The 21,984-nt window shown below is 40.2% G+C and overlaps 1 protein-coding gene across 1 annotated transcript; it reads right to left on the reverse strand.

Moving 5' to 3' along the window:
* Positions 1-859: 859 nt before the first annotated feature.
* Positions 860-21,473, reverse strand: LOC146568151 (heparan sulfate glucosamine 3-O-sulfotransferase 6). Its single transcript, XM_085284000.1, has 2 exons — positions 20,633-21,473; positions 860-2,472 (listed from the first exon to the last, which is right to left on the reverse strand). The coding sequence occupies exons 1-2, from the start codon at positions 21,103-21,105 to the stop codon at positions 1,830-1,832; spliced, it is 1,116 nt and encodes a 371-aa protein (XP_085140126.1). The 5' UTR covers positions 21,106-21,473; the 3' UTR covers positions 860-1,829.
* Positions 21,474-21,984: the final 511 nt, after the last annotated feature.

A 21,984-nucleotide genomic window follows, 5' to 3' on the forward strand; every position in this document is an offset into this window, starting at 1 on the left:
TGACATTACCTTTTCACTCTAACCCTAACATTTTTATTATTAAGTAATGATAATGACGATAATGATCTAAAAAAAACTGCCAGTGCAGTAAAAGCATGCCTGGAAAGAAAAACACTATCGTAGATTGGCCTCACCAGAGCTTGAACTTCAGCAATGTGGGATCATCTAGATGGAGAACAAAACAAAAGGCCGCCGACATCTAAAGAAAAGCTTTAAATGTCCTTCAAGAAGCCCGGAGAACGATTCCTAAACACTACTTTAAGAAACGACAAAAAAATATTGCCTAAGAGAGATCAAACTGTGTTGAAGAATAAAGATGATCATACTGTTTTTGCCTTGTATAATCTATTTTTGTTTGAATAGGCACAACAAAATGGATAGATGTCTGCCTGGATACTATATTCCCATTTATGTATTCATATATTTCAATAAACAGCTGCACCTATTTCCGTGGTGCAGCTCAAGACTTTTTGCATAGTACTTTACAGTAGCTGTGATGGATGTGGAACAGAGGCTAGCTGTGGTGTGAGATCATGACTGCTGAAGTGCCAATCTCATTTTAAAGCTGCTTTTTCTTTCAGGATGAAATATTAAACAAATAGTCTTTACAATTTCATATGATGTAAAGGAATGGGGTCATTCCTACATCATCTCTTGCAATAACACAACACCGATTAATTACGCGTTCTTTTCTAGTCATCACGAGTCTCGTACATCTTGTCCAGGAACCAGCAAATCATCTGCCCCGCAGATGTATGTTGTAGTCTTGGCAGCAGCAAACTCGGCATGTCTGGAATGAATACAAAGAGTTTGATCCGAATACTTCTCAGAAATAAATTGCAAAAAATGACCCAAATGCTTGTTTCAGAACAAAATATTTAGTCAGAATTTCCAGCAGAATTTCAAATACAAAAGTTTCAGAGAAAACATCTCAACAACACTGTGCCACCTTATAAATTAGACTTTTAGAAATACACAGTTACATGTAAGTACTGTACCATGTGACAGGGTAAGTGTTAATCAAACAAAGTGGAAAAACAGTCACTGGTTTACTGGCTGTAAATGTTCCTCTCCAGTCTTTAACAATGCACTCATTGCATTAATGACATAAATAACTGCAAATTTACAGCTTGTAGTTGACCATGGCTGGTTTCCCTCTCTAACCTTTTTTCATCAGAACCAGCTATATATCATCTTTGCTACATCTTGTATTTAAAAAAATGAAATGATAGTCCATAAAACAAACTTTAGACTTTTTGTAAGTGTATATAACCAGAGTTGAACTGTTATTTATGTTGATTTAGTGTAACTATTTCTGAATGATCAACTTGTGTCTCAAACCATTTGCATTTATTGTGATTGCACCATTGCGTATCAGTTACTGTCGTTTGGTTTCTCATGGCTTTGTTCACCCATCGAATCTCTTTTTCTTTTTGGTTTAACTTTGTGAACATCTCCCATTGTCAGTGTTTTGGATAGCAATGGCAGCTTAACTTGGGGTGTCAAGTGCTTGAAATCCTGATTTAAGTAAATAGGCATTATGCTTTAGTTTGCCTTCTGCTTGTCTGTATGAGCACAAAACAAGCCATTTGCACAAGACTTTGTCGAAAATGCTTGCTCAAGTGCTTCAAAGAATTGAAGTTTTCTAAACTTTGTTAGCATGGTTGTTATAAAGCCAGGTGAAGGCTCCTTTGTGCATTGGCATTCAGGTATCATACTTTAATAAATGAAAAACAAAAGGCAAGTTATACAGAGTAGAACCTTTGGCGACAAAGAACACACAGTATCCCTGCCTGTGTTTAACTGTTGGTGAATAGTGGTGGCAGTTTTTAAGAGCTTTGGTGAGTTGCCATTTGGTCCCAGCCAAAGTCGTGGCCAGTCATTTGGTAAAATTTAAGATTAAAAGGTCTGTAGAAGTCTCTGAGCCTGAGCAGGACTTCAGAGGGTATCTGTGGATGGGGCCTCCCCTTTGACTTCCCCAGGCAGCGAGGCCTGCTGCTCCCCTCAGGCTTCTTTAGGCAGGGGAAACCTTTGGTCTGGTTGAAGTAGAAGTGCTTATCTGTGACCACGCGCTTGAGCCCTAGGAAGTCCTGGACCCGACCCATTTCACCCGCCGGGTCTGTTACAAGGCGTTCGCCGCTGACAAACAGGAAGCGCGACATTGGAAAGTAGCGCAGCCAGTTCTCTAGGTGCTTGGCGTAGATGCCGATGCGTACAGCGCTCCAAGACGTGTCGATGAGGCCTGTGGTGGCGTTACGAAAAGCCAGGTTCTGAAAGGATGGAAGCCCGGGAGATTTGGACAGAGTCTGCGTGTAATCGGAAACAGCGCGCGTCACAGGGTCCCGAACCACCACGATAAGCCTGGTGTGGCGGCTCATGGAGAAGACGCGCCGAGGAGCTTCTTTGGTGATGAAGTAGCTCGGCGTTTTCTCCATGGTTATCTGGCCTTCCAGAGTACGAGGCATCAGGTTCCTGGATGAAAGAGAGAAAGAGAGAAAAAGCCATTTAACACAGTCGAAAAGCCCCCCCAAAAAACCCCACTACACTGTAGTTACTGAGAGCTCACATATTAAGAGTACATATTAGAGAAATGATACATTCCCTTAATATTTCCAGCACATTCCTTTGACGATGCCTCACTTGCCTTCGAGGCTTTTTGATTTCGGTTTGTAATTAGAGGGATAAATCGGTGATTAGAGAGAGATAAACATGGCATTAGCTGCTGGCACTGATGGAGTGACCATGTGAGTTTAGTCTGGGAGGGAGCTACTGAACGGCTACTGTAGGAAAACCGCGAGGCTATGCTAACCTCAGAAAAGTAATTTCCTCATCTCATCCGCGGCCTCCTTCTAAACAAGCTCATAACCGCTGCTCTTGCTCCTGTGTTCCTCGATGATGGGAGAATGTCCGGCTGGCCTGAAGTAATAGCCACACTGCTGTAATACCACTAGCATTTCTTACAGCACTGCTCTCACTGACACCTGGAAATCAAAAGTATAGCAGCTAACTGTTACCTAGCTAACTTTCATTATCTCGTACTGCTTGCTTTGAATTGCAAACACACTGCCAGCTGTCGGTCTACCGGCTGCTGTCGACTAAAACAGCTGCATGCTAACTACAAAAGCTTCCAGCAATCACGAGGAAGTTCCTCCAGAAATTTAGTTTAGATTACTACTTGAGTAAAATGTTATATTTGCAGTTTGGCCATCTTTGCTAATCAAAAACACTGCATTCACTCGCCAAGCGGGCATTTTTCAACAGCAGACACTTTGACCTGTCACATTAGGAAACCACAGGTGTTACTAATTACTGACGGTGCTCTGTTGTGGCTTTTCTCAGCAAGCCGAGACAGGACAGCAGAAAGAGTATCGCGCCGGTACCAGGGCCCCGAAACTGAAGCTGCTAAATGGAATTCAACTGTCATTAATCTTTTATTATTTAGATGTGTGCCTTTTCTGCAATGGCTAAATGTTTTTTTTCCAGAAAATGGTCTATTGCTCACATTCGGGAATGTGGGAAGACTCTTAGAAAGAACATGGTCAGATAGTCAAGTTATTTGGACAAACACACACTTTAAGGGTTTAGATAATCTAGAAAAGCTCCAATATGACTCTGCTGTTGGTTTCATGCATATTTAGGCTTTATAGTCAAAGCCAGTCAAAATATGTAATATGAAATATTATTTGAAATTAATTTGCACCGCTGTGAAATTTAAAACGTCGGCTCACAGTTTAACCCGAGGGTAGAAATGGCATGCGTTTGTTTTTCTCTGACTTGGAATGAAATGCAATGTGATGAAGAAGTTACTGTCAAGAGGCAACAAAATGAAAGTCACAGTAACTCTGCACCGTGCCCACTCTTTGACATTGAAGTACATTATGAAGTATGCTTCAGTTTGTCTCTTTTGCTCCCCATATTTCAGTCCACTCCTCTTTGCTCTCTATTTCCATTATCCCCGCCCGAGTGGACTGACCTCCTGCTCGCCATTGCTGCCACATCTTTATGACGTGACAGTTTATTTTAAAGAAGGATGCTTCAGCAGAACAAAAACTTATGATTAGACTTGCTTTGTGACTTATTTCGGCAGCGTCTAGGCACGGCAACACACTGTCCTCATGCACAGTGTCACGCTGATTTTTAGTTGTAATTTAGGCCCAATCAGCAATCACACAACATGTGTATGCCAATACAGCTAAACCATGCCAGAGCCCACCTCACCTCCAAGCAGGCAGTGGCACAGAAAACTCAACCACGCCTGAACGCAGTCAAAGAAAGTTGACTTTGCAAATGTAGATTGTGTAGAATGAGGTACGAATGAAAAAGTAACTTTAACCCCAGGCCAGTCAACTGATGAGGCTTGGGGCATTGGTGAAATAACCTTTACTATATCCTCTAACTTTAATGTCTAATATTTGTCTTTGCAGGAAGCTTAAAGTAACATTTTAACCCTCCATCACCAAGTATCTCATATTTGATGCATGAATTTCTGACTTTAAAAAAATCTAAATCAATTGCATAAGATGTTGCAAATATGATACAAATTAAAACTAATATATAGAAATTAATATTTGATTAATTTTTGCTTTAAGTTTTTTTAGAATGTTCAAAAAACACAAAAAAATTTTAAAATGTAAAATTTATGGCTAAATTTAATGTTTCAGGATTTACAGGGTTAAAACTGACATGATATGACCACCTTGTGGCCTAAAATAAAATAATTTGTGTTGGTGCAAATGGCTTTTTGGTTCATTACCTTTGCACCAATATGCCTAACAGACGCAAGTCTTTCACAAATTACTGGGAGCTGGATTTGGACAGATTCCTTTTATTTTATCGATCAATCCATGCTATCAAACTCAAGCAAAGTAATAACTAACAAAAATAAGATCCAAACGATAAACTGGGATTGTTATTTAATTTATGGACTATTTGGGCTGTGGTGGTGTAACTGCATTTCTACATTTCAATTATACTACTGCAGCAGTTATACTTGCGGACTGCATACAGCCCAAAGGTATCCTATAATAGGGCTCACCATGTCTTCTGGTCCAATCCTGTTATTGCCTTTGGCTCCCTGCTTATTATTATCAGTACTTGGGGTATTCTGGGCACACTTTGGCTTTAAAAAAAAAAAAAAGGGCTGCCCTCTTGATCTTTACCCCTACTTAGATGACTCAGACTGAGAGGACATACCTCAAAAAGTTCAACAAACCCTGACCGAAGCCTGTGTTTGACTGAGAGTCTCCATAACCTGCCAGAACAGATTGTATATAAATCGGGGGGAAATGGGAGGGAAAGGAAAACCTATTTGTCTCGTATCGTTTACTTCATTCAAATGCTACCGTAACACCAAAATGGAATCTAATAACCTCCGTTGTGAAAAATATTCTGCCAATTTTCCCTCTCCTAAAAAAAACAACAAAACGCACTGGTTTGCAAAGGAGATTCAAATCGCAGGCAGCAGTTTGTGTTATAGAAATCCAAGTGGAGAAGAATGCCAGTGTTGCAACTGTGAAAGATCCCTCAGCTAATTTCCATGCTTCCCCCCTTCCCTCCTCAGCAGGCATGTGGTGGCGGTTGGGTCGGAGTCTTCGTGGTTGGTCTGCAAGTGAGGGGCTTACTGGGGCTCTGGTGTGTGGTGATGGAGACTCCATTTCTCTCTCTCTCCCTCTTTCTCTGATCCAACACACACACTCGGCTCCAACTCCGGCATGTCCCCTGGCATGAAACTCTGAGGGTAACACCAAATACACAACTTATGGCATTCATAAGAAATGTCTGACTCGGATTATGGGGGCTGAGGCAAAACAAATTTGTGAAATGTACAACAAATACCTAAAGGAAAAAAAAACGATGCTGTTCCCATGAGTCCTCTCTCCATTAGGGCGTAGTGTAAGCTACAACCTATAGCTCAGACGTTTCTAAGCATGTCGGTCGCGAGTTTATTTCTGGTGACCACATGATATAAGTGGCAATATAGTTTTTATGGATCTGAGTCCCAGAAAAAAAGAAGCTGAAGACCTCGTTTGTATCCCAGGAAAGTTTAAGCACTCTCACATACAGTATGGGCAAAAGTTGTTGAAGCTAGGTTAAGAAGATGCTGAGAGAGCACTACAGATGTGATGTTTGCTTTGAGAGTGTTGATGGGGAAGTATTGAGAAGTGTTTTTGTAGAATACATGTATGTGAATGAGAGAGAGACAGGTGTAACAGTGACGATCCAATGAGTACAAGTAATGACGGAGGATAATTAAATAATTAAAAATAAAAATAAAAAAAATAATTAAATACTTGGACTCATCCACACAAAGCAATGGACAGAGCAAAAAGTAGGTGATTTGTGACAGAAGGATAGCAGCGGGAGCAACAGGGAAGGTTTACAACATGGTAGTGAGATAGTTTGGAGAAAGGAGCACTGAGAGAAAGACAGAAGTTGAAGAAGACCAGGATGGGACAGATTAGAAATAATTACTTCTGAGGAAATGACTGGAGGAGGAGGGATGGTGGATATACTGGGCAAAGGATGCTGAATGTGGAGCTGAAGAGCAGGAGGAAAAGAAGAAGAACTCTGTAGTGAAAGAGGAGAGGATGTTAGGGATAGAGTGAGATGGACGCAGATGACCCATAAAGGGAGCAGCCGAAAGAAGTGGAAGAAGACGATGCTGTTTTGGTAAATTTACTTCTCCTTATCCATCCTTGCCTACCTGTGTCACCCACTTTTTCCAATATGATTCCTGAAATCCCATCGGAAAAACATGTGCGATCGATTCAGCGAGTATTTCCAGCTGAGAAAAAAGAATAGTCGCATCCTTTAATTATCATATTTTCTGGCCCATTAATATTACTGTCACAGGAATCAGCCTGACACTGGAAAAACTGATATTAACACCATCGATACCCCCTCCCCCTCTTTTTTTAATTGTATTTTTCTGAGTTTCCAGCATGTTTGAACTATTTCGTGAGTGTGCTGCAGCACTAAATGGATGTTTCATTTCAGTCAGGCTAATGAACGCCACAGTAACCTGTTTGAGGCACAGAGGGGCTTCTATTGACGTCGTGTTTACATTTTTAGGCCACACAGTGATGGAACACAGGGTGGGGGGAGGAAAGGGACTGCCGGTAAGGGTGGATTACAGCTGAGAGAAGAAGAAGAGGAAGAAGAAGAAGAAGATCAGCGATTGTGAGTCTAAAAAAACAAAAGGCGAGAGCCACAGATGGAGAGAAGAAAAGCAGCAGCGAGAAAGCACAAAACAGGGGCATCTCATCTAATCTCCCATTATCTCATGAAGATGAGAAGAAAATCAAAATGTTTGTTCTTTTTATCTGATCACAACTGGTGTGTGTGTATGAAATGGTGCCAGAGAGAGTTTAGGGCGACCTAGCAACCTGATGTTTGTTTTCATCACACCTCTCCCATCAGCATCTGGAGCAGGAATGCGGTTTGGTCCGATAGTATGCTGATGTGCGTTTATCTGTGCATACAAATGCATCCAGGCACACACACTGTCTCTTTCGCACACACACACTCTCTCTTTCGCACACACATTTAGCTTGTGGTCTGTGTGGGTGGGCTGAGGTTTATTAGAGACTGTTTAAATGGCTGCAAACTTGTGGGCTTTTATTTATCAACAGAAAATGAGCACACATCAGTTTAGTAGTTTGTGCTGCCCTCAAAGGCAAGAGAAAAGCAGGGGCTACTTGACAAACAGATTATCTGAAAAAGTATTTTTCAGCCACCCCGATTAATCAGAACAAAATGAATAATTTTGGATTTTGATGAATGGAGGATAAAGTTTTTCTACAGTTTGATCATTACGGAATATAAGGCGGGACTTCTCGTAGCTAACACTACAGAGTTTGATCTTCTTTTATAAAAGCAAAAGGAAAATATCCCATGTACTAAATTGTAGATTAAATTGATACATCTATTTTCTTTCTAATACCCAGCAAAGATTATGCACATTCATACCACTTTTTGCAACCTCAACGCCTTATTTGTTTTTAAAAAAGCGGTTTGGTAAGGTAAGGTACTGTGAATGCTTATTATCACTTTTCCAGTGGTAAGCACATTCCCCGGCCATTTCCATTTCTGTTTGTGCACAACCCATCTTGCTCTGTCTGCCTTCTCCTTACACACACATATATAAACACAGCGCACACATGTGCACACTGTAACCATCTGAACATGCCCTCCACAGGATGGACCCACATCTGGGAGCAATGAAGTTCTTAGTTTGTGTGCGCGTGTTGGATGTGTGTGCGCATGGCGGAGATGAGGGAAGTGTTTCTGGTTTAGGAAGTTTCCCTCTGGTCCCAGGGTTCGGAGCTCTGAAAGCTGTGATCCATACAGGCTCTGCCGGGCCTGAGGCCAGATCCCCGGACCCTCTTAATCCCCACCAGCCTGCGCTGCACGGAAATGGACTCTTCCACCCCGAAGGTCAGGGGCAGATGGTTGCGTTTCACGGAGCGAGACCACCGGGGATCACGGAGATCATGTAATGCAACATGTCATCACGAGCAGACTCTCTCGTATGTGTTGCGTTTCCTTCCTCTATCTCCGACATTTTTTCTCGCCTCACCTCCTTTCTTCCACTCCTGATCCCCCTTTTTTTTTTAACAACTTCAAAGCTTCCCCTCGGCCTCTACTGTATCCTTCAAAGTGAGAATGTTATGAATGCATTTGACATGTGTGAAGGGATTTTAAAACACACTGACATCCTCAAACCACTACAGAGGGACGTCTGAAGACGGATACAGTTAGCCTGCGTGTGTTCAAAGATCTGTAAAAGCTGCTGCGTGGAGGGAGAGGGTTGTCATTACTGTCGGCAAATACAGGGCTGAGAAGTTTCTGTGGGCTGATTAGAAGTCAGCAGGGACTGTAAGCAACTCAATAAAAGGGGAGCTAAAGTAATGCTTCACTTTGTGTCTGTTGGAGTCGGGCCATTGCGTTAGTTGGATGATGTTTTTGGCTGCTTATCTTTATTTAAATGTACCCAGTGCCTTGTATAAATACAAGAAATCTTGCACATCTTCTCCTTTACTTCTTTGGCTGCCAAAAATAGATTTGATCAATAATAATAATAACAAAAGGAAACTGAATGTGGGATTCTTGTGTGTCTAAATGCAATTCAAGAGGCTTTTTTAAATTCAAAGACGACACCCTACAGGGTTTACGCAGCGTTCATTAAAAATGTAAGACCTTTAAAATATTCCAGGCAGTGATATTTAATTTTATATTACATTTTGTTAATACTTCCCAGCAGTATGTAAGAATTCCTAGCATTAAAAATTAATTGACGGGCTGACCGTAATCAGACAATGAGCTTCTAAGTTAAAATAGCTTTAGTATGAAGTATTGGTAAGAAGTGGTCAAAAAGCACTTACAATGCAAAAGTTACTGTCTCTGTTAGGACCTATAAGAATTTACGCCTGCTTACTGGACGCATATTCAGTGTTTTTAATGCTTCTTGGACATCTGTGCTATGTTATAGGTTGGCACAAGAGTCTTACACAATATCTGTGTGACATAAATCCATCACAGATCATGTTACGCTCCCTTCAGTTGTGTACGTGTGTGTTTTTGCGTGTGTGTGGCAGACTATTACACGCTCTGAAGGTTGCTGTCTGGCTGACGCACCAGGGTGGCGATGAGTATTTTTACCGAGGAGGTTTGCATCACTGGGGTAGGTCGGTAGGAAAGAGCTGAAGAATGCGTCTAGCTGAGGGGAAAAATAGAGGCGTAACAGTTAATAGACACATCTCAAGGCCTGAGAGCGGTGAGTGAGCGAGCGAGCGAGGAGCAGTCAGAGTTTCCCCTGAAAAAAGATCTGAGCAGATAATGAAAGAGGAAGCTCGGCATGGTTTTGTTGTCAAACCTATGTGTGAATTTCAATAAAACCACTAAGCTGTAGCATTCGGTGGAAACCGACTGCACTGAATGAATGTGTTTTATATTGAGCTTCTGCCTTTTTATAACACATTATATTTTTGGGGGAGTAGCTTAACATTTTGGAAAATACTACACTCGTAAATCTCTTAAAGAAGACAGAATGAAGATCAGGAAGAAAGGATGTGGTGATAAGATCTTACTGATAACAGAACAGCCCGTAATGACAGAAAGCACTAAATACGGAAACCCTCATGAATGTCTGGGCGTGTGAGTCTACTTTTTTGTGCCCGTACAAGTGAGTTTAAATAACTGTGTGTGTGTTTGCACGTGCATGGCACTTCCCCTGATTGCTCCCACCCTGCTTGACTTATCAAGTGGGAAAATCTACTGTTGTGCTCCTGCCGGGGCCCACAGCGGCCCGCTTGTGGGGCTTTATCTCCGAGCAGCTAGCCAGGGGGCCTTTAAGGGGCCCCGCCCTGCCTTTCCCCATCTCCCGAATGCAGGATGAATACGGCCAGATAGAGTGGGTGGAGAAAGCGAGGGACTCTTCCATTTCCTCCCTTCTCAAATGTAACCCCGGTGATGTCACAATGTCACGATCTCACCGACATCACAGGACGCTGCAGTTGTATAATTAGGCTGGCAGTAAGATGTCAACACTTGGGAATGCATGTGAGCATGAGAGAAGTTTCTTTGGATTAAGCAAATACTCAATGAACTGCCCTAACACCACTTACTCATATGAGAATGTTTGGTACTTTATCAAAGAATATCCAGAGGAAGAGGACACAAACACACGACTCAAGAGCAAGAGCGAACCAAATTGTGTAGAAACATGAGAAAAAAACAAAAGAAGAACGCTACAAGAGGGGAAAAAAAGAAACTGCTGGAAAATTTGAGTGTAATGAGAACCAGATGAGCGAGCAAGTGGGAGGCGGGAACAGGTGTGGTACATTAAACACAGGTGATACTAATGCAACTGAAGGTGGGACAAAAAAATCACAATATAGGGAAGTCAAAGACAGGAAGTAGAAATCACTAATGTACAAAAAAGACCACAAATTACAAAATAAAACAACAACCAAAAAAAAGCAGTTATAATTATGTTATTACTATGTTATCTATACTACGTATATATATTTATATTATTATTTGCTCTTGACTGATGTGCACTGTTTGGCCTATTGACTGAATGACAATAATTCAATCAAACAGTGCACGTCTACAGTTCATGTATAAGCCTGTTTTGGACATAATAATGAATATGAGCATTTCTAGTCACTATGTTCACTATAAAAATAATGAAAAAATTTGATATAAATATATTAAAACCATACGGCAAAATGTATATCATTTTTACAGCTTGACAAATCTATAATAACAGTAATTATAATTTTATACCACAAATATGACCCATTATAGCAAACAGATAAATTGCTGTTTATTGCCTTTTGACTTGCTGTTAGTTTGCCCTCGGCCCAGTTAGTCCAGTTAAATATTAAACATGTGCAAAGAGGTACATGCTGTAATGTTTACCCTTCCCTTTGACCGTGCACTAGAACCAGGGAACACACGCTTCCACTAATTAAACAGCTCCTCTAAATGAGTACATACACATGTGGGACAAACACACCTCAGCAACGCTATAATTGACTCAATATGGACTTTTGCTTGCCTGGCAACTCCCCAGGTCCCGACCAATAAGAACACTCGATACTGTACGATCGTGGAAACCCACTTCCGAGCAGTTGCAGCCTTCATCCCTGTGGTTTCTCAGCTCATTGTTAGCACTGTCTTAAGCTGAAAAACGGAAATTACTGCTGGCAGAGACTGGGCTTTTACAACTGGAAACCATCCTTGCAGCGGTCTGCCATTAGTAGCATCTATCAGGCTCTTTGCAAGCTTTGGCTACATTTGTCCAGACATCAAACATTCAGGACACAGAAGGCTTTTGGATGAACATGAAGCAGGAGCTGGTGTTGGTTTCCAGATTTCCACCCATCACCGTGTCTTGTTTGATGTTTTGCTTGTCCTCAAATTCAGCTGTAGCTCTCTCTGCCAGAGTTTCAGGCATAATTAACCTAATTTCCTCTCAAAACCCACACAGACATCACTAACAATCAACCAGTTATTCTAAGTTGGTTAGTTCCAGTTTAGGGGAGTTTTCTAGGAAGGTTTTGTAGCAGACAAAGAAAAGTGTGTTTTTCTGTGGCTGCAGGTTCTCACGACCCACCCACCCCCAAGCCCGTCAGGCAGTCAGACATTAAACAGAGATGGACACCAATGAGAGGTCAGCAGCCACACACAAATACACAAACCGTCAATAATTACCTGCCTCTCCAGTGAGAGCATTTGTGGCAAATTTGGTGTGGATTTGTGGATTAATATTAACTATGAATGAAAAGCAGGAAACATCGTAGAGGAAGCAGAATTAAAAGGAGACTTAAATGTCTGAGCTTTTATAGATTGTGGAGCTGACTAAAAATCCCCAGAAGATGGCGAATGTATAAAAGAATATAAAGACATTTTAAATATTTTTCTGTTGTTTTTTACAACAAGCATTTTGAACATTTTGGAATTCAAACTGTTTTACTAACTATTACTATACATTAGGGTTGTTAAACGTAAACGTATAAAATAAAAAAATAATTTAAAAAAAATTATTAAAATAATGAAAATAAATTAAAATAAATACAAAAAAATATATAATTGAAAATATATAAAATTAAAAATATAATAACAAATATGAATATATAAACATTAAATTAAGTTGAAGACATAATTCACCAGTTTGTGGTTAGAAAAAGTACCGAATTTTTAACATAATGTTAAATTGAAAAAAAAAAAGATTTATTAATCACGGTTAAATGAATATCAGTGTTGCATCATTAACATGGACGATGTACTGGAGTTAAAAATATTCATTTTAAAGGGATATAAAACAGTACTTATATCCCAGAACTGTACACAGCTTCAAATTTGCTTACCATAGTTCCTCAAATATGAGTAAATATGGCCAAGAGCTACAGATCAAAATGAGCCTATGACTAACTCTGGTATATTTAAAGTAATGTCCACCAATGTAAACTGGGGTTGTTAAAAAACAGTAGACAACATAATGGCCAGAGGTGTGGTCGACATGATCAAATAAAGGTCTCAAATAAGCAATAATAAGCTGTTTGTCTTGTATGTTTACCCTCCTTTTGTTCGTGCAGCGGTCATCAACGTTCACGTTAGATTAGCAAAGCTGTGACACCATGAGTGCAGTGGGTAGCTGCTGGCCTATGAGTGAGTGGAGCATATAAGTATAATAGGTGCTTATTTAAGTGAAATAAATAAAAATGTGTGCTGTATTGTTACTGTAACATGTATATTTTTAAAAAATGTAATGTAAAAACCTTTTAAAAGTAAAAGCCTACATCTAATTTATAAGTATATATATATATGTGTGTGTGTGTGTGTGTGTGTATTCATATGCACAATATGAAGAGTGTTACCATTATTATATAGTTATTGACTCGTTAGTTTTGTTTCTCTCCTCACACCTCTTTCATTTCCTCTTTTTCATTTATGAGTAAGCTACGTCTGCAGATCTTGCACTATTTTTAAACCCCCCCCCCCCCCCCCCAATCTTTCCTCATGCACGCTCATTTAATATAAAAAGACTAATAACAGTGTAAAGGGGGGAAAAATAAAGCAAGAGGTTTGGTGGAAATGAAGGTGAAGGAGGTAGAAATAGGATTATTATTTTGTCGTCTGTGGCAGCTCATCAGTCATCCTGATCTCGCAGGTCTCCTGCTGCCTCGTCTGCTCTGTCTGTTTAACGAGGAGAGGCTGATTTCAATGAGTCTGCGACTGAAGAACAAGAGCGACGCCCCCTCTTCTTTGAGTCTTACTAAAAATGCCCATACTCAGCACAGCAGTTTGGAATTAAAACCCCAAACAGAAGAATTAAAAACCAGTCTGAGCGATGAACAACACAAACTTTCTCTTTCTGTAACTGTGATTGAAATGTGGTAAGTTTCATACTTTCCCCAGTGATCCTTTCATTGTTCATCTCTCACCAGTCATCTGTTTCTATTAAATTTGACTGGATGAAAATGGCGTGCTGGCGGGGGGAAAGGTCGAACAGTGACGAGCTGTCAAAAAACTGATGACAGGGCTACATCAGGCCTTTTTTTGACCAAGTAAAAATCCATACCTCCTCCAGAACAAGTCTAGTTTGATTGAGTCACATTTAATTACAGCGCTTAAGCTTTTCCAGCTGAATTTTGTACTCGTTCTGATAATAACATCTCTCTATATATAGGTAAATAATCTCATGTGTGTCAGTTCTGACAGACATGTTGGATGATGCTACTAATGTTAATGGTTTGAACCCACTTGTTTATTCTTGTAGTGATACAGCTTCAAACATCCAAAGCACTGAACCCTGTCTTCCAAGGAAAGCTGCCTTTCTTTGCATTTCCTATTTTTCTGAATTCTTTATTGAAAGTGTCTCTTTCCCTCCCAGTCCTTGTTTACTCTAAAAAAACACTCCGTAACACGCAGCTTCCAAGAATGTGAGTACTGAGAAATTCAACCAGAGAATCCCATGTGATTGGTAGAGTGCCCTAACAGGAAATACAACCTGGACATTACTGTCTAGGTGGCGCATCTAACCCTCAGCTGAATTATACAACACGCTCCCTTGGTTTTACGACAAGAAAACGAAATGAGTCGATAAGGAAAGAGAAAGAAAAGTAGTGACTGTGAGGAGGCATAAAGAGAACGAGGCTCTAAAAGGAGTGAGAGCGTGTCCAGTGGCTTTACATTACACAGTTTGAGTGACCTGAACAAGCCAATAAATCCACTCCATCAACACTCAGACTGTGGGGCATAAATGTCAGCTGCGGATGGGAGTACGAGCTTCTTGTCAACAAGATGGAATATTCAGAAGTTAATTCATTTCTGCTGCAACAGCGTGATAAAGGCAGAGAGGAGGAAATCGATAGGAAGAACGTATTTTAGGTGATCAATATGGGGAAATGACATTTATATCTGCGAGATATTTATAGCGTCAAGAAATGGTGGGGAGAAGAAGAAGAAGAAGAAGAAAGTGGATGGAGATCAGGTATACAGCTGAAGCAGTGTGAATGGATCCAAGCTCACACACATGCTCACACTCACTCATTGCACACCATGGCTGTCTGAACCCCCATTCCCCACCACAAAGCCACAGAATCGTTTCCAGTAGATGGTACAGCCAAGGCTTTTCCACATATAAGCATTTTTTCTGAAACAATTTGCCAAATGCTTCCTTTAAGGATGTCCATGTGTTTTACTTGGTTACCAGCTGAAGACAGGGCCGTGGCTCTCTGAGCTCAAAGACACTTTGAAATGAAGAGCTCTGTCAGAGAATACTAAGTGATACTTTCCAGCACAATTTCAGATGATTTTGTTGGCTTCATATGCTACGGTTCTGTTTCAAATTGATATATTTGAATCACTAGGTACTTAGGCTGTAATTACACTTAATTAGTCATATTTTTTTATTACAAAAATAGATTAGATTTGGAATTATGGAAAAGGCAGAAAAGCAGGAAAATCAAAGGAAGGAGGGAAAAGAAAATATTAGAAGAGTGCGACAAATTTGGCATTTTTGAGACAGATAAATTGCAGATATTTGGCAATTTAAGTATTTGATATTCTGATATATCTGTTAATATTTCCTTTGAAACGTCAAATATAAAAAGATTTCCCAAAGTTTGGTATATGTAAATATTTATTTACTACTGCTATGCTCTGTCCAGCTCTGCTAAGAGCAGCTAGTTGTTGTTTAGGGCGTTCTAAACACAATAGCCATCAAGGAATTTGAAAAGTGCCCTCTGGTGGACAAACTGTACAACGTCAATGCTCAAAACATGGCTGAAGGGTGTTTCTCTAGTCGTTTCCTTACTTATTAAAATGTAATTTAACAGCTGTTATAAAACCAGTTGGCAAATTAGCAAATAGCTAATAATGGCTAATAAGATAAGCTCCAGATACTACAGTAAATGTACTTTTTATACAGACTATAATGTAGCATACAGGGAAAATGTGCTGATGTCAATAAATGGTTACATTATTAAAGTACCTATGCTGTAGATCAGGGGTGTCAAACTGAAATACACAGTGGGCCAAAATTCAAAACTGGAACAAAGTCGCAGGCTAACGTTAATATTTATTGTAATATATTTATTCCTCCAGATATAAGAATGAATCTTTTCTTATGGACTCAAACACGTTTTGCTGAAAAACTGAATATGGAACAAGCAAAACTTAATACTAAACAATATATACATTAGCTGTATAATACCAGTAGGCCAGCTCTAATAGTAATTTGGTATGGCTTCGCGGGCCAAATGTAATTAGTCTGCGGGCCAAATTTGGCCCGCGGGCCAGAGTTTGACACCTATGCTGTAGATAATATTTTCAGAAGGCTATTATGTCTACGATAAAGTTGTGTGTAGTTGCACAAAAAAACTAAAGAAGCTAAGTGATCTCAGTACTTCTGCATAACATAGTTTTTAATAGTTTTTACATTTGGGAAGATATATCCTTAAAATATAAAATAAAATCATTTGACAATACTTTTTTGCACTACTACCACCTGGACTGGCAGAAGGTTTAGCTATTTATTTTGTTAGTTTGACTTAGGCTCACTTTTTCAACCATTAGCAAAAACCTTTAGATGTGTTAGTCATTCCATCTGTTTATCCAAAAACTTTAGATATTGTTTATTTACTTATTTCAGTTATTTACTTATTTCTAGTACCAATAAACTTGTATCAGATGTTATGTATTTTTTTTCTTGTATTTTATCATTTTAACGATTTATTTATTTTTTTACCTGGATATAATAGTTACAATAATTTATCCATTAGTTATCTAGCCTTTTTGCTACTTAGCTAACCTGTATCCAACTTTGCGTGATGTTGTGTAAATAAATTAAAAAAAATTTTTCAACCTAATATTAATTTTACTAATATTACTTTTAGCTACTTAGCTTAGCATTACCAATCATCCTTTATTCAGAGGCATTAATCCCACAAAGTTCTGATGCATTATGTAGCATTTATTATATGTGATTCTACTTATTTATTATTTCTACAATGTGTTTAAACCACAATCTTTTTCACCCACCCTCCCCCCCAATACTTGAGTAACTCTATGGTATAACATGTACTCCCTCCAGTTTTAAGTAATGTATGATCTAAGCCTTGTTTGGAGTCACTGGACTACTTCCACTTCCTTTGATCATCTATCTGTCTCACATAAAATAAAAAAGTAGATACATAAGTCAGTGATTGTCTGTAAGCCAGAGGACTACATAGCCCTTGGGCACAATAAGTGTCCCCTGTTGCACTCAGGTGTAGGATGACTGCAGTTCTCATCAAGGATGAGTGCTACGTGGCGAGGCGGTGGCTGGATGGGAGGGGTGTTGACTAATGCTCGATAAGGCCTTGTTTAACTGCAGCTAGGAGCCTAATTCATCTCAGCCCCTTCATATGTCCCTGAGCTGTCCACGTTAATGCCTGACCTGTCATTACACCGGTCCAATTCGCGCAGTGTTGACAAGAGCTGTCAGCGGATTAGGATGGAGCAAAAACACACATTTCATTATATCTTCAAAGGAGAAAAGAAAAGAGAGACAAAAAACACAGAGATGTTTTACATCACATCTGTGTTAAAAAGAACAGGGGTAAGGTCACTTTCCTATCAACAGAAAGTATAAAGAACATGTAAAGGTCACTGATCTCTCCACATTTAATCCTGTTAGGTCTTGCTTTGTCATCACTGACACCGGCAAATGGCTTACAAATCGTGACATTTACATTTTCTTTTCTTTCTTTCTTTTTTTTTTACATCTCTTACGCAGCAATGTGCATTTAAAAATAGGTTCTTAGCAAACAGACTGCAGCCAGTAACACTAAAGAAAGAAGATTTTTTAGAAGATAGTCAGCAAACACAGCATAGCTGTAACGGCAGCACTAATCCACCTGATTAGTCTAGTTTTGCACCTCACTTATCTCATGGCTTTGGTAACATGTGAGAGGGAAAAGATATTAAAAAACAAACAAAAAAGGTTTCACCTTCACCTTTAAATCAAAATGCAAGCTTGAGGTTTTCATCAAGGTTACTGTGTATCTTTATCACTTTAGCAATTAATTAATTGATTTAAAATAAATAGAAAAAACTGAACTGAAATCTGCATTTAATTATAATTTAGAGATTACGGAGGACGGGTGAATAAAACAATTAATTTCAAGCCCAACTTTTGGATTCCAGGAAAAATAAGATGATTAAATAATTGATTACTAAGTAAATATACATATTAACTGAAAATAATATAAACAGTGTTCCACTGTTAATGAGCTAAAAATTCCAGTTTGTTTCTTTAACAGTTAATTTAGCATTTTTTTGTATTACCCATCTATTGCTGACTCTATTCACAGTGATCCCCTGTCTGTGTTTGTGATTCTCAGACATACTTATTACTCTGTCAGCTCTGTCTTTATCTGTTCTCTGTTCGTAATCTAGATTTGTAAGATAGGATCACAGCTGGTATTTAAATTTACAGATACCACCTTTTGCCACCTAACCATTTAACGTGCTTTTTTTATTTATTTTTGGGTGTATGTGAATCTGCTGGACCAGCACCTGACAATTCAAAGACACACCTGTTGGCATGGAGAGCAAATCTGTTTAGATAAAACTGCAATAAAAGCGCAGCTCACTCACTTCTAGATTTTTATTGCACTCTGCCGATAAAAGTGTCCCTTACTCTGGTGTGCGCTGGAATTTTTATTGTCCAATTAAAGGTTTTATGGGATTGAACTAGTCCACTTCTGTGCTGTGCTTTAATCGTCCCAAAGTTCAGCATCACTGATGATAAACCTATCTTCACATCTTAAACTGAAACTGCCCCGAGAAGCATTTCCCACATACAAAACTTCCCCCATCGTTCATCTTTCTCTTTGTTATCATGCATGCACCGTGCATTTAGCAGGAAATCCCCAGCCTCTTCCGCATTCAGTACCACTGTTAAGTGGTAAAAACGCCAGCCTACACTTGTGCATGCATACTTTGATCTCTGATGTCACTCAGCAGTTATTGCACCCTTCCAGCGAACAGCTGATTACCTGTCGTGTATTGACAACACCTGCCACCCCTCCACATTCACCTCTACCCTTTCCACATCTCTTCATCAAACTGTCATTTACTCTGCCGATCCTCTGTAATGGCTCTCATCTTTCCTCCTCCGCACACTAACTCTTGATTTTTTTCTGTCTTCTGCAAATTTGAGGTGATCTGTAACGTCCATCTATGTTGTTAAAAGACAGTAAAAAAGATAAATGTTAACATTTTTCTCTGGAGCGTGCTATCATTAAAAAAAACTGCTTCATTGATTCAGTAGAAAGAGCAACTTGTACCGAAAGAAATATGTCCTTTGAAATCTGGGCCACCATCAGATCAACGACACCACCAGCATCCACAATAACCCACCCTCTCTCTGTGTGATCAGGGGCTGATAGTGACGAAGGCTCTCAGGGGACCAGCATGGACACTTAGCCAGGCGGTGTGTCAGCTCAATAAACAGCAATTTATTGGCAGGGGACTGAATACGCTGCCATCCTTGCAAGCTATCAGCAGAGCATCTTATTGGTGCTGAGAGATATTAATGAAGAGAGAAAAGGTGAGGAAATAGGTTAGAAGAGCTCAGCTCTCCTCAGCTCTCCTCTTTCACTACAGCCTGGACTAAAAGAGACTTTATTTGCACTAATAAGGAGGGAGTGTGTTGAATTTGTTGTGTTATTGTTACATCATGTGCCAGGCAGTCCTATTTCAATATTTAGTGCAACAAGGAAGAGACACAAGAGACACAAACACATATTTTCAGTATGTGAGTCCCCCTTGGGATATATCACCTTTATTTCAAATGTGGCCTCAGCCTGAACACACACACACACACACACACACACACACACACACACACACACACACACACATATATATATATATATATATATATATATATATAAAATTTAAAATCCTCCCACTGAACCAGTTATTGATGTTTATTTCTTTGCTGATTGAAGGCAAAACAGATTCCAAAGGAACAATTTTTCCCCCCCTTCTTCTTCTTTTGATTTAACATCTGCCTAATCAGGCGTCTGCCACATCAAACTGCTCTGACAAGCTACATTAAAACCGCAGCTACTGAAGATAAAAGCCATATCTGGTTCAAGTTTCCATGACAGAGCAATCCAATATAATCCGGAGGGGAGCACTGATAGTACAGGCCCGTACAGAGGGGCTCGATTTTTAATTCCCGCACATGACCTGTTATGAATACACCACTGTCGTATTTAAATGTCTTTTATGAAGCTGAATATTTCATAAAATACATGTTTGCGTTTTTAAAATGCGAATTCGTGGGGGAAATGTGTCCGTGAACCAACATTATCAACGAAGGATAAATGGGGTATTCACATTTACGTAAAGAAAGAGAAAGCGTGTTTTTAAACTTATATTCCGGAAGTTTGAAGTCACCACAAACAGAAAGACTTCTTGAGTATTTTAAGGTCAGTATCCGTTTGCCCATTTTGCTGTTTGAGGACTGCTGGAACGAAACTTTTATGATTTTTATGAAAGATTTCATAAGTCCTTCAATAAAAAATAAAATAAAATAAAAAGGAAAACAAAATAAACACGCCTTTACCTGTACCATTCCAGTCCCTTCTCGTAGAAGCGATCGAAGAAGTGCGGCTCAGCGCCCACGGCTCGCACGTCTGGATGGATGCGCAAAAACTCCAGGAGAGCCCGAGTGCCACCTTTCTTCACCCCGATGATGATGGCCTGAGGGAACTTTTTGCTGCCAAAATTATTGGCTATAGAAATATTGTTGGACGGGGGATCACTGTTCGTCAAGTCCGACAGCTGTTCGCGGACAAACGAGACCGGAGACGCGTTATACGCGCCGAGCTGCTCCGTTTCTTGCCCATCTTTAAAGATAATTTTGGTTTGGAGATTACTTCGCTGGTCATACACGGGTCTTGGCAGGGATTCGCAGTAACCGTTGAGGCAGTAAAAGAGGTAAATGAAGAGAATAATCATGGTAAAGAAGACAGGCAGCTTGGAGTGCACCTTCAGGTGTCCAAAGTTGAACGCAGCTCTCCATTTACTACATCCCATGGGTCGCAATCCTGAGCACGGGGACACGACGCAGGAAACATGCCATATCAGGGGGGTTGGATACTAAAGTCAAAGCGACAGCAGCTTAAAAAGCGCCTGTTTTGTGCCACATGTCCAAGTGGCGCAAAACTTGTCCACCGCGCATCCAAAAGCTCCACATGTTCCTTATTATCCCTCTCGCCCCCCGTGACTGTCCCTGAATCCTGCCGTCATCAAAACAAAACAAACAAACAAAACAAAGTTTCTTTAACAACTGGAGCAAAAATCCACAAAATAAAAACGCAGATTCAGCAGGTTGAATCTGCCGCACAGCTCTCCGTGTCTTCTGTGCGCCCCTGCGGCTCCCTGGCAGCGGCTGTGTAGGAAACCCTCAGCGATCCTTTCCGTGTGACTGCCAAATCCACGCCCTGTTTATCAAGCGTACGCCCCCTTCCAATCCTCAGCTCGTGCCACGCTGAAAATACAGCGAAAAATAATTACGCGGGCACGGCGCGGCCCCTCTTCTCTCCGAAGTGACAGAGAGGAGAAAACGCTCATATCGCGTTATTTTGAAAGCAATTTTAGAGAAATATGGTAGTTAGTTTAATTGTATTTAATGCACCGGGAGAGGAGAAAACGTCTGGGAAATGATGAAGAGGGGATATTAGTTTTTTGAAAGCAATTTCCCTTCATTTCCCCTTTAAGTCACCACATCCACTGCTGAACTCTCCGCATACAGGAAAACCACGCACTGAGCTCCAGGTAACCGGTCGCTTTGAGCAGCTCTGTATGGCCAACTAGCGGCCACCTGCTGCCTGCTATAGTTGGGCTGCCGGACCACACACACCAGTCGTGCCAGCCATGACACACACACACACACATTTAACCTTGTCACCCCTG

This window comes from Mchenga conophoros, linkage group LG8 (genome assembly GCF_057382185.1).
Source record: "Mchenga conophoros isolate Kocher_MC1m ecotype Shallow Benthic linkage group LG8, M_conophoros_male_GT1.1, whole genome shotgun sequence".
In the NCBI taxonomy this organism is placed as follows: Eukaryota; Metazoa; Chordata; class Actinopteri; order Cichliformes; family Cichlidae; genus Mchenga; species Mchenga conophoros.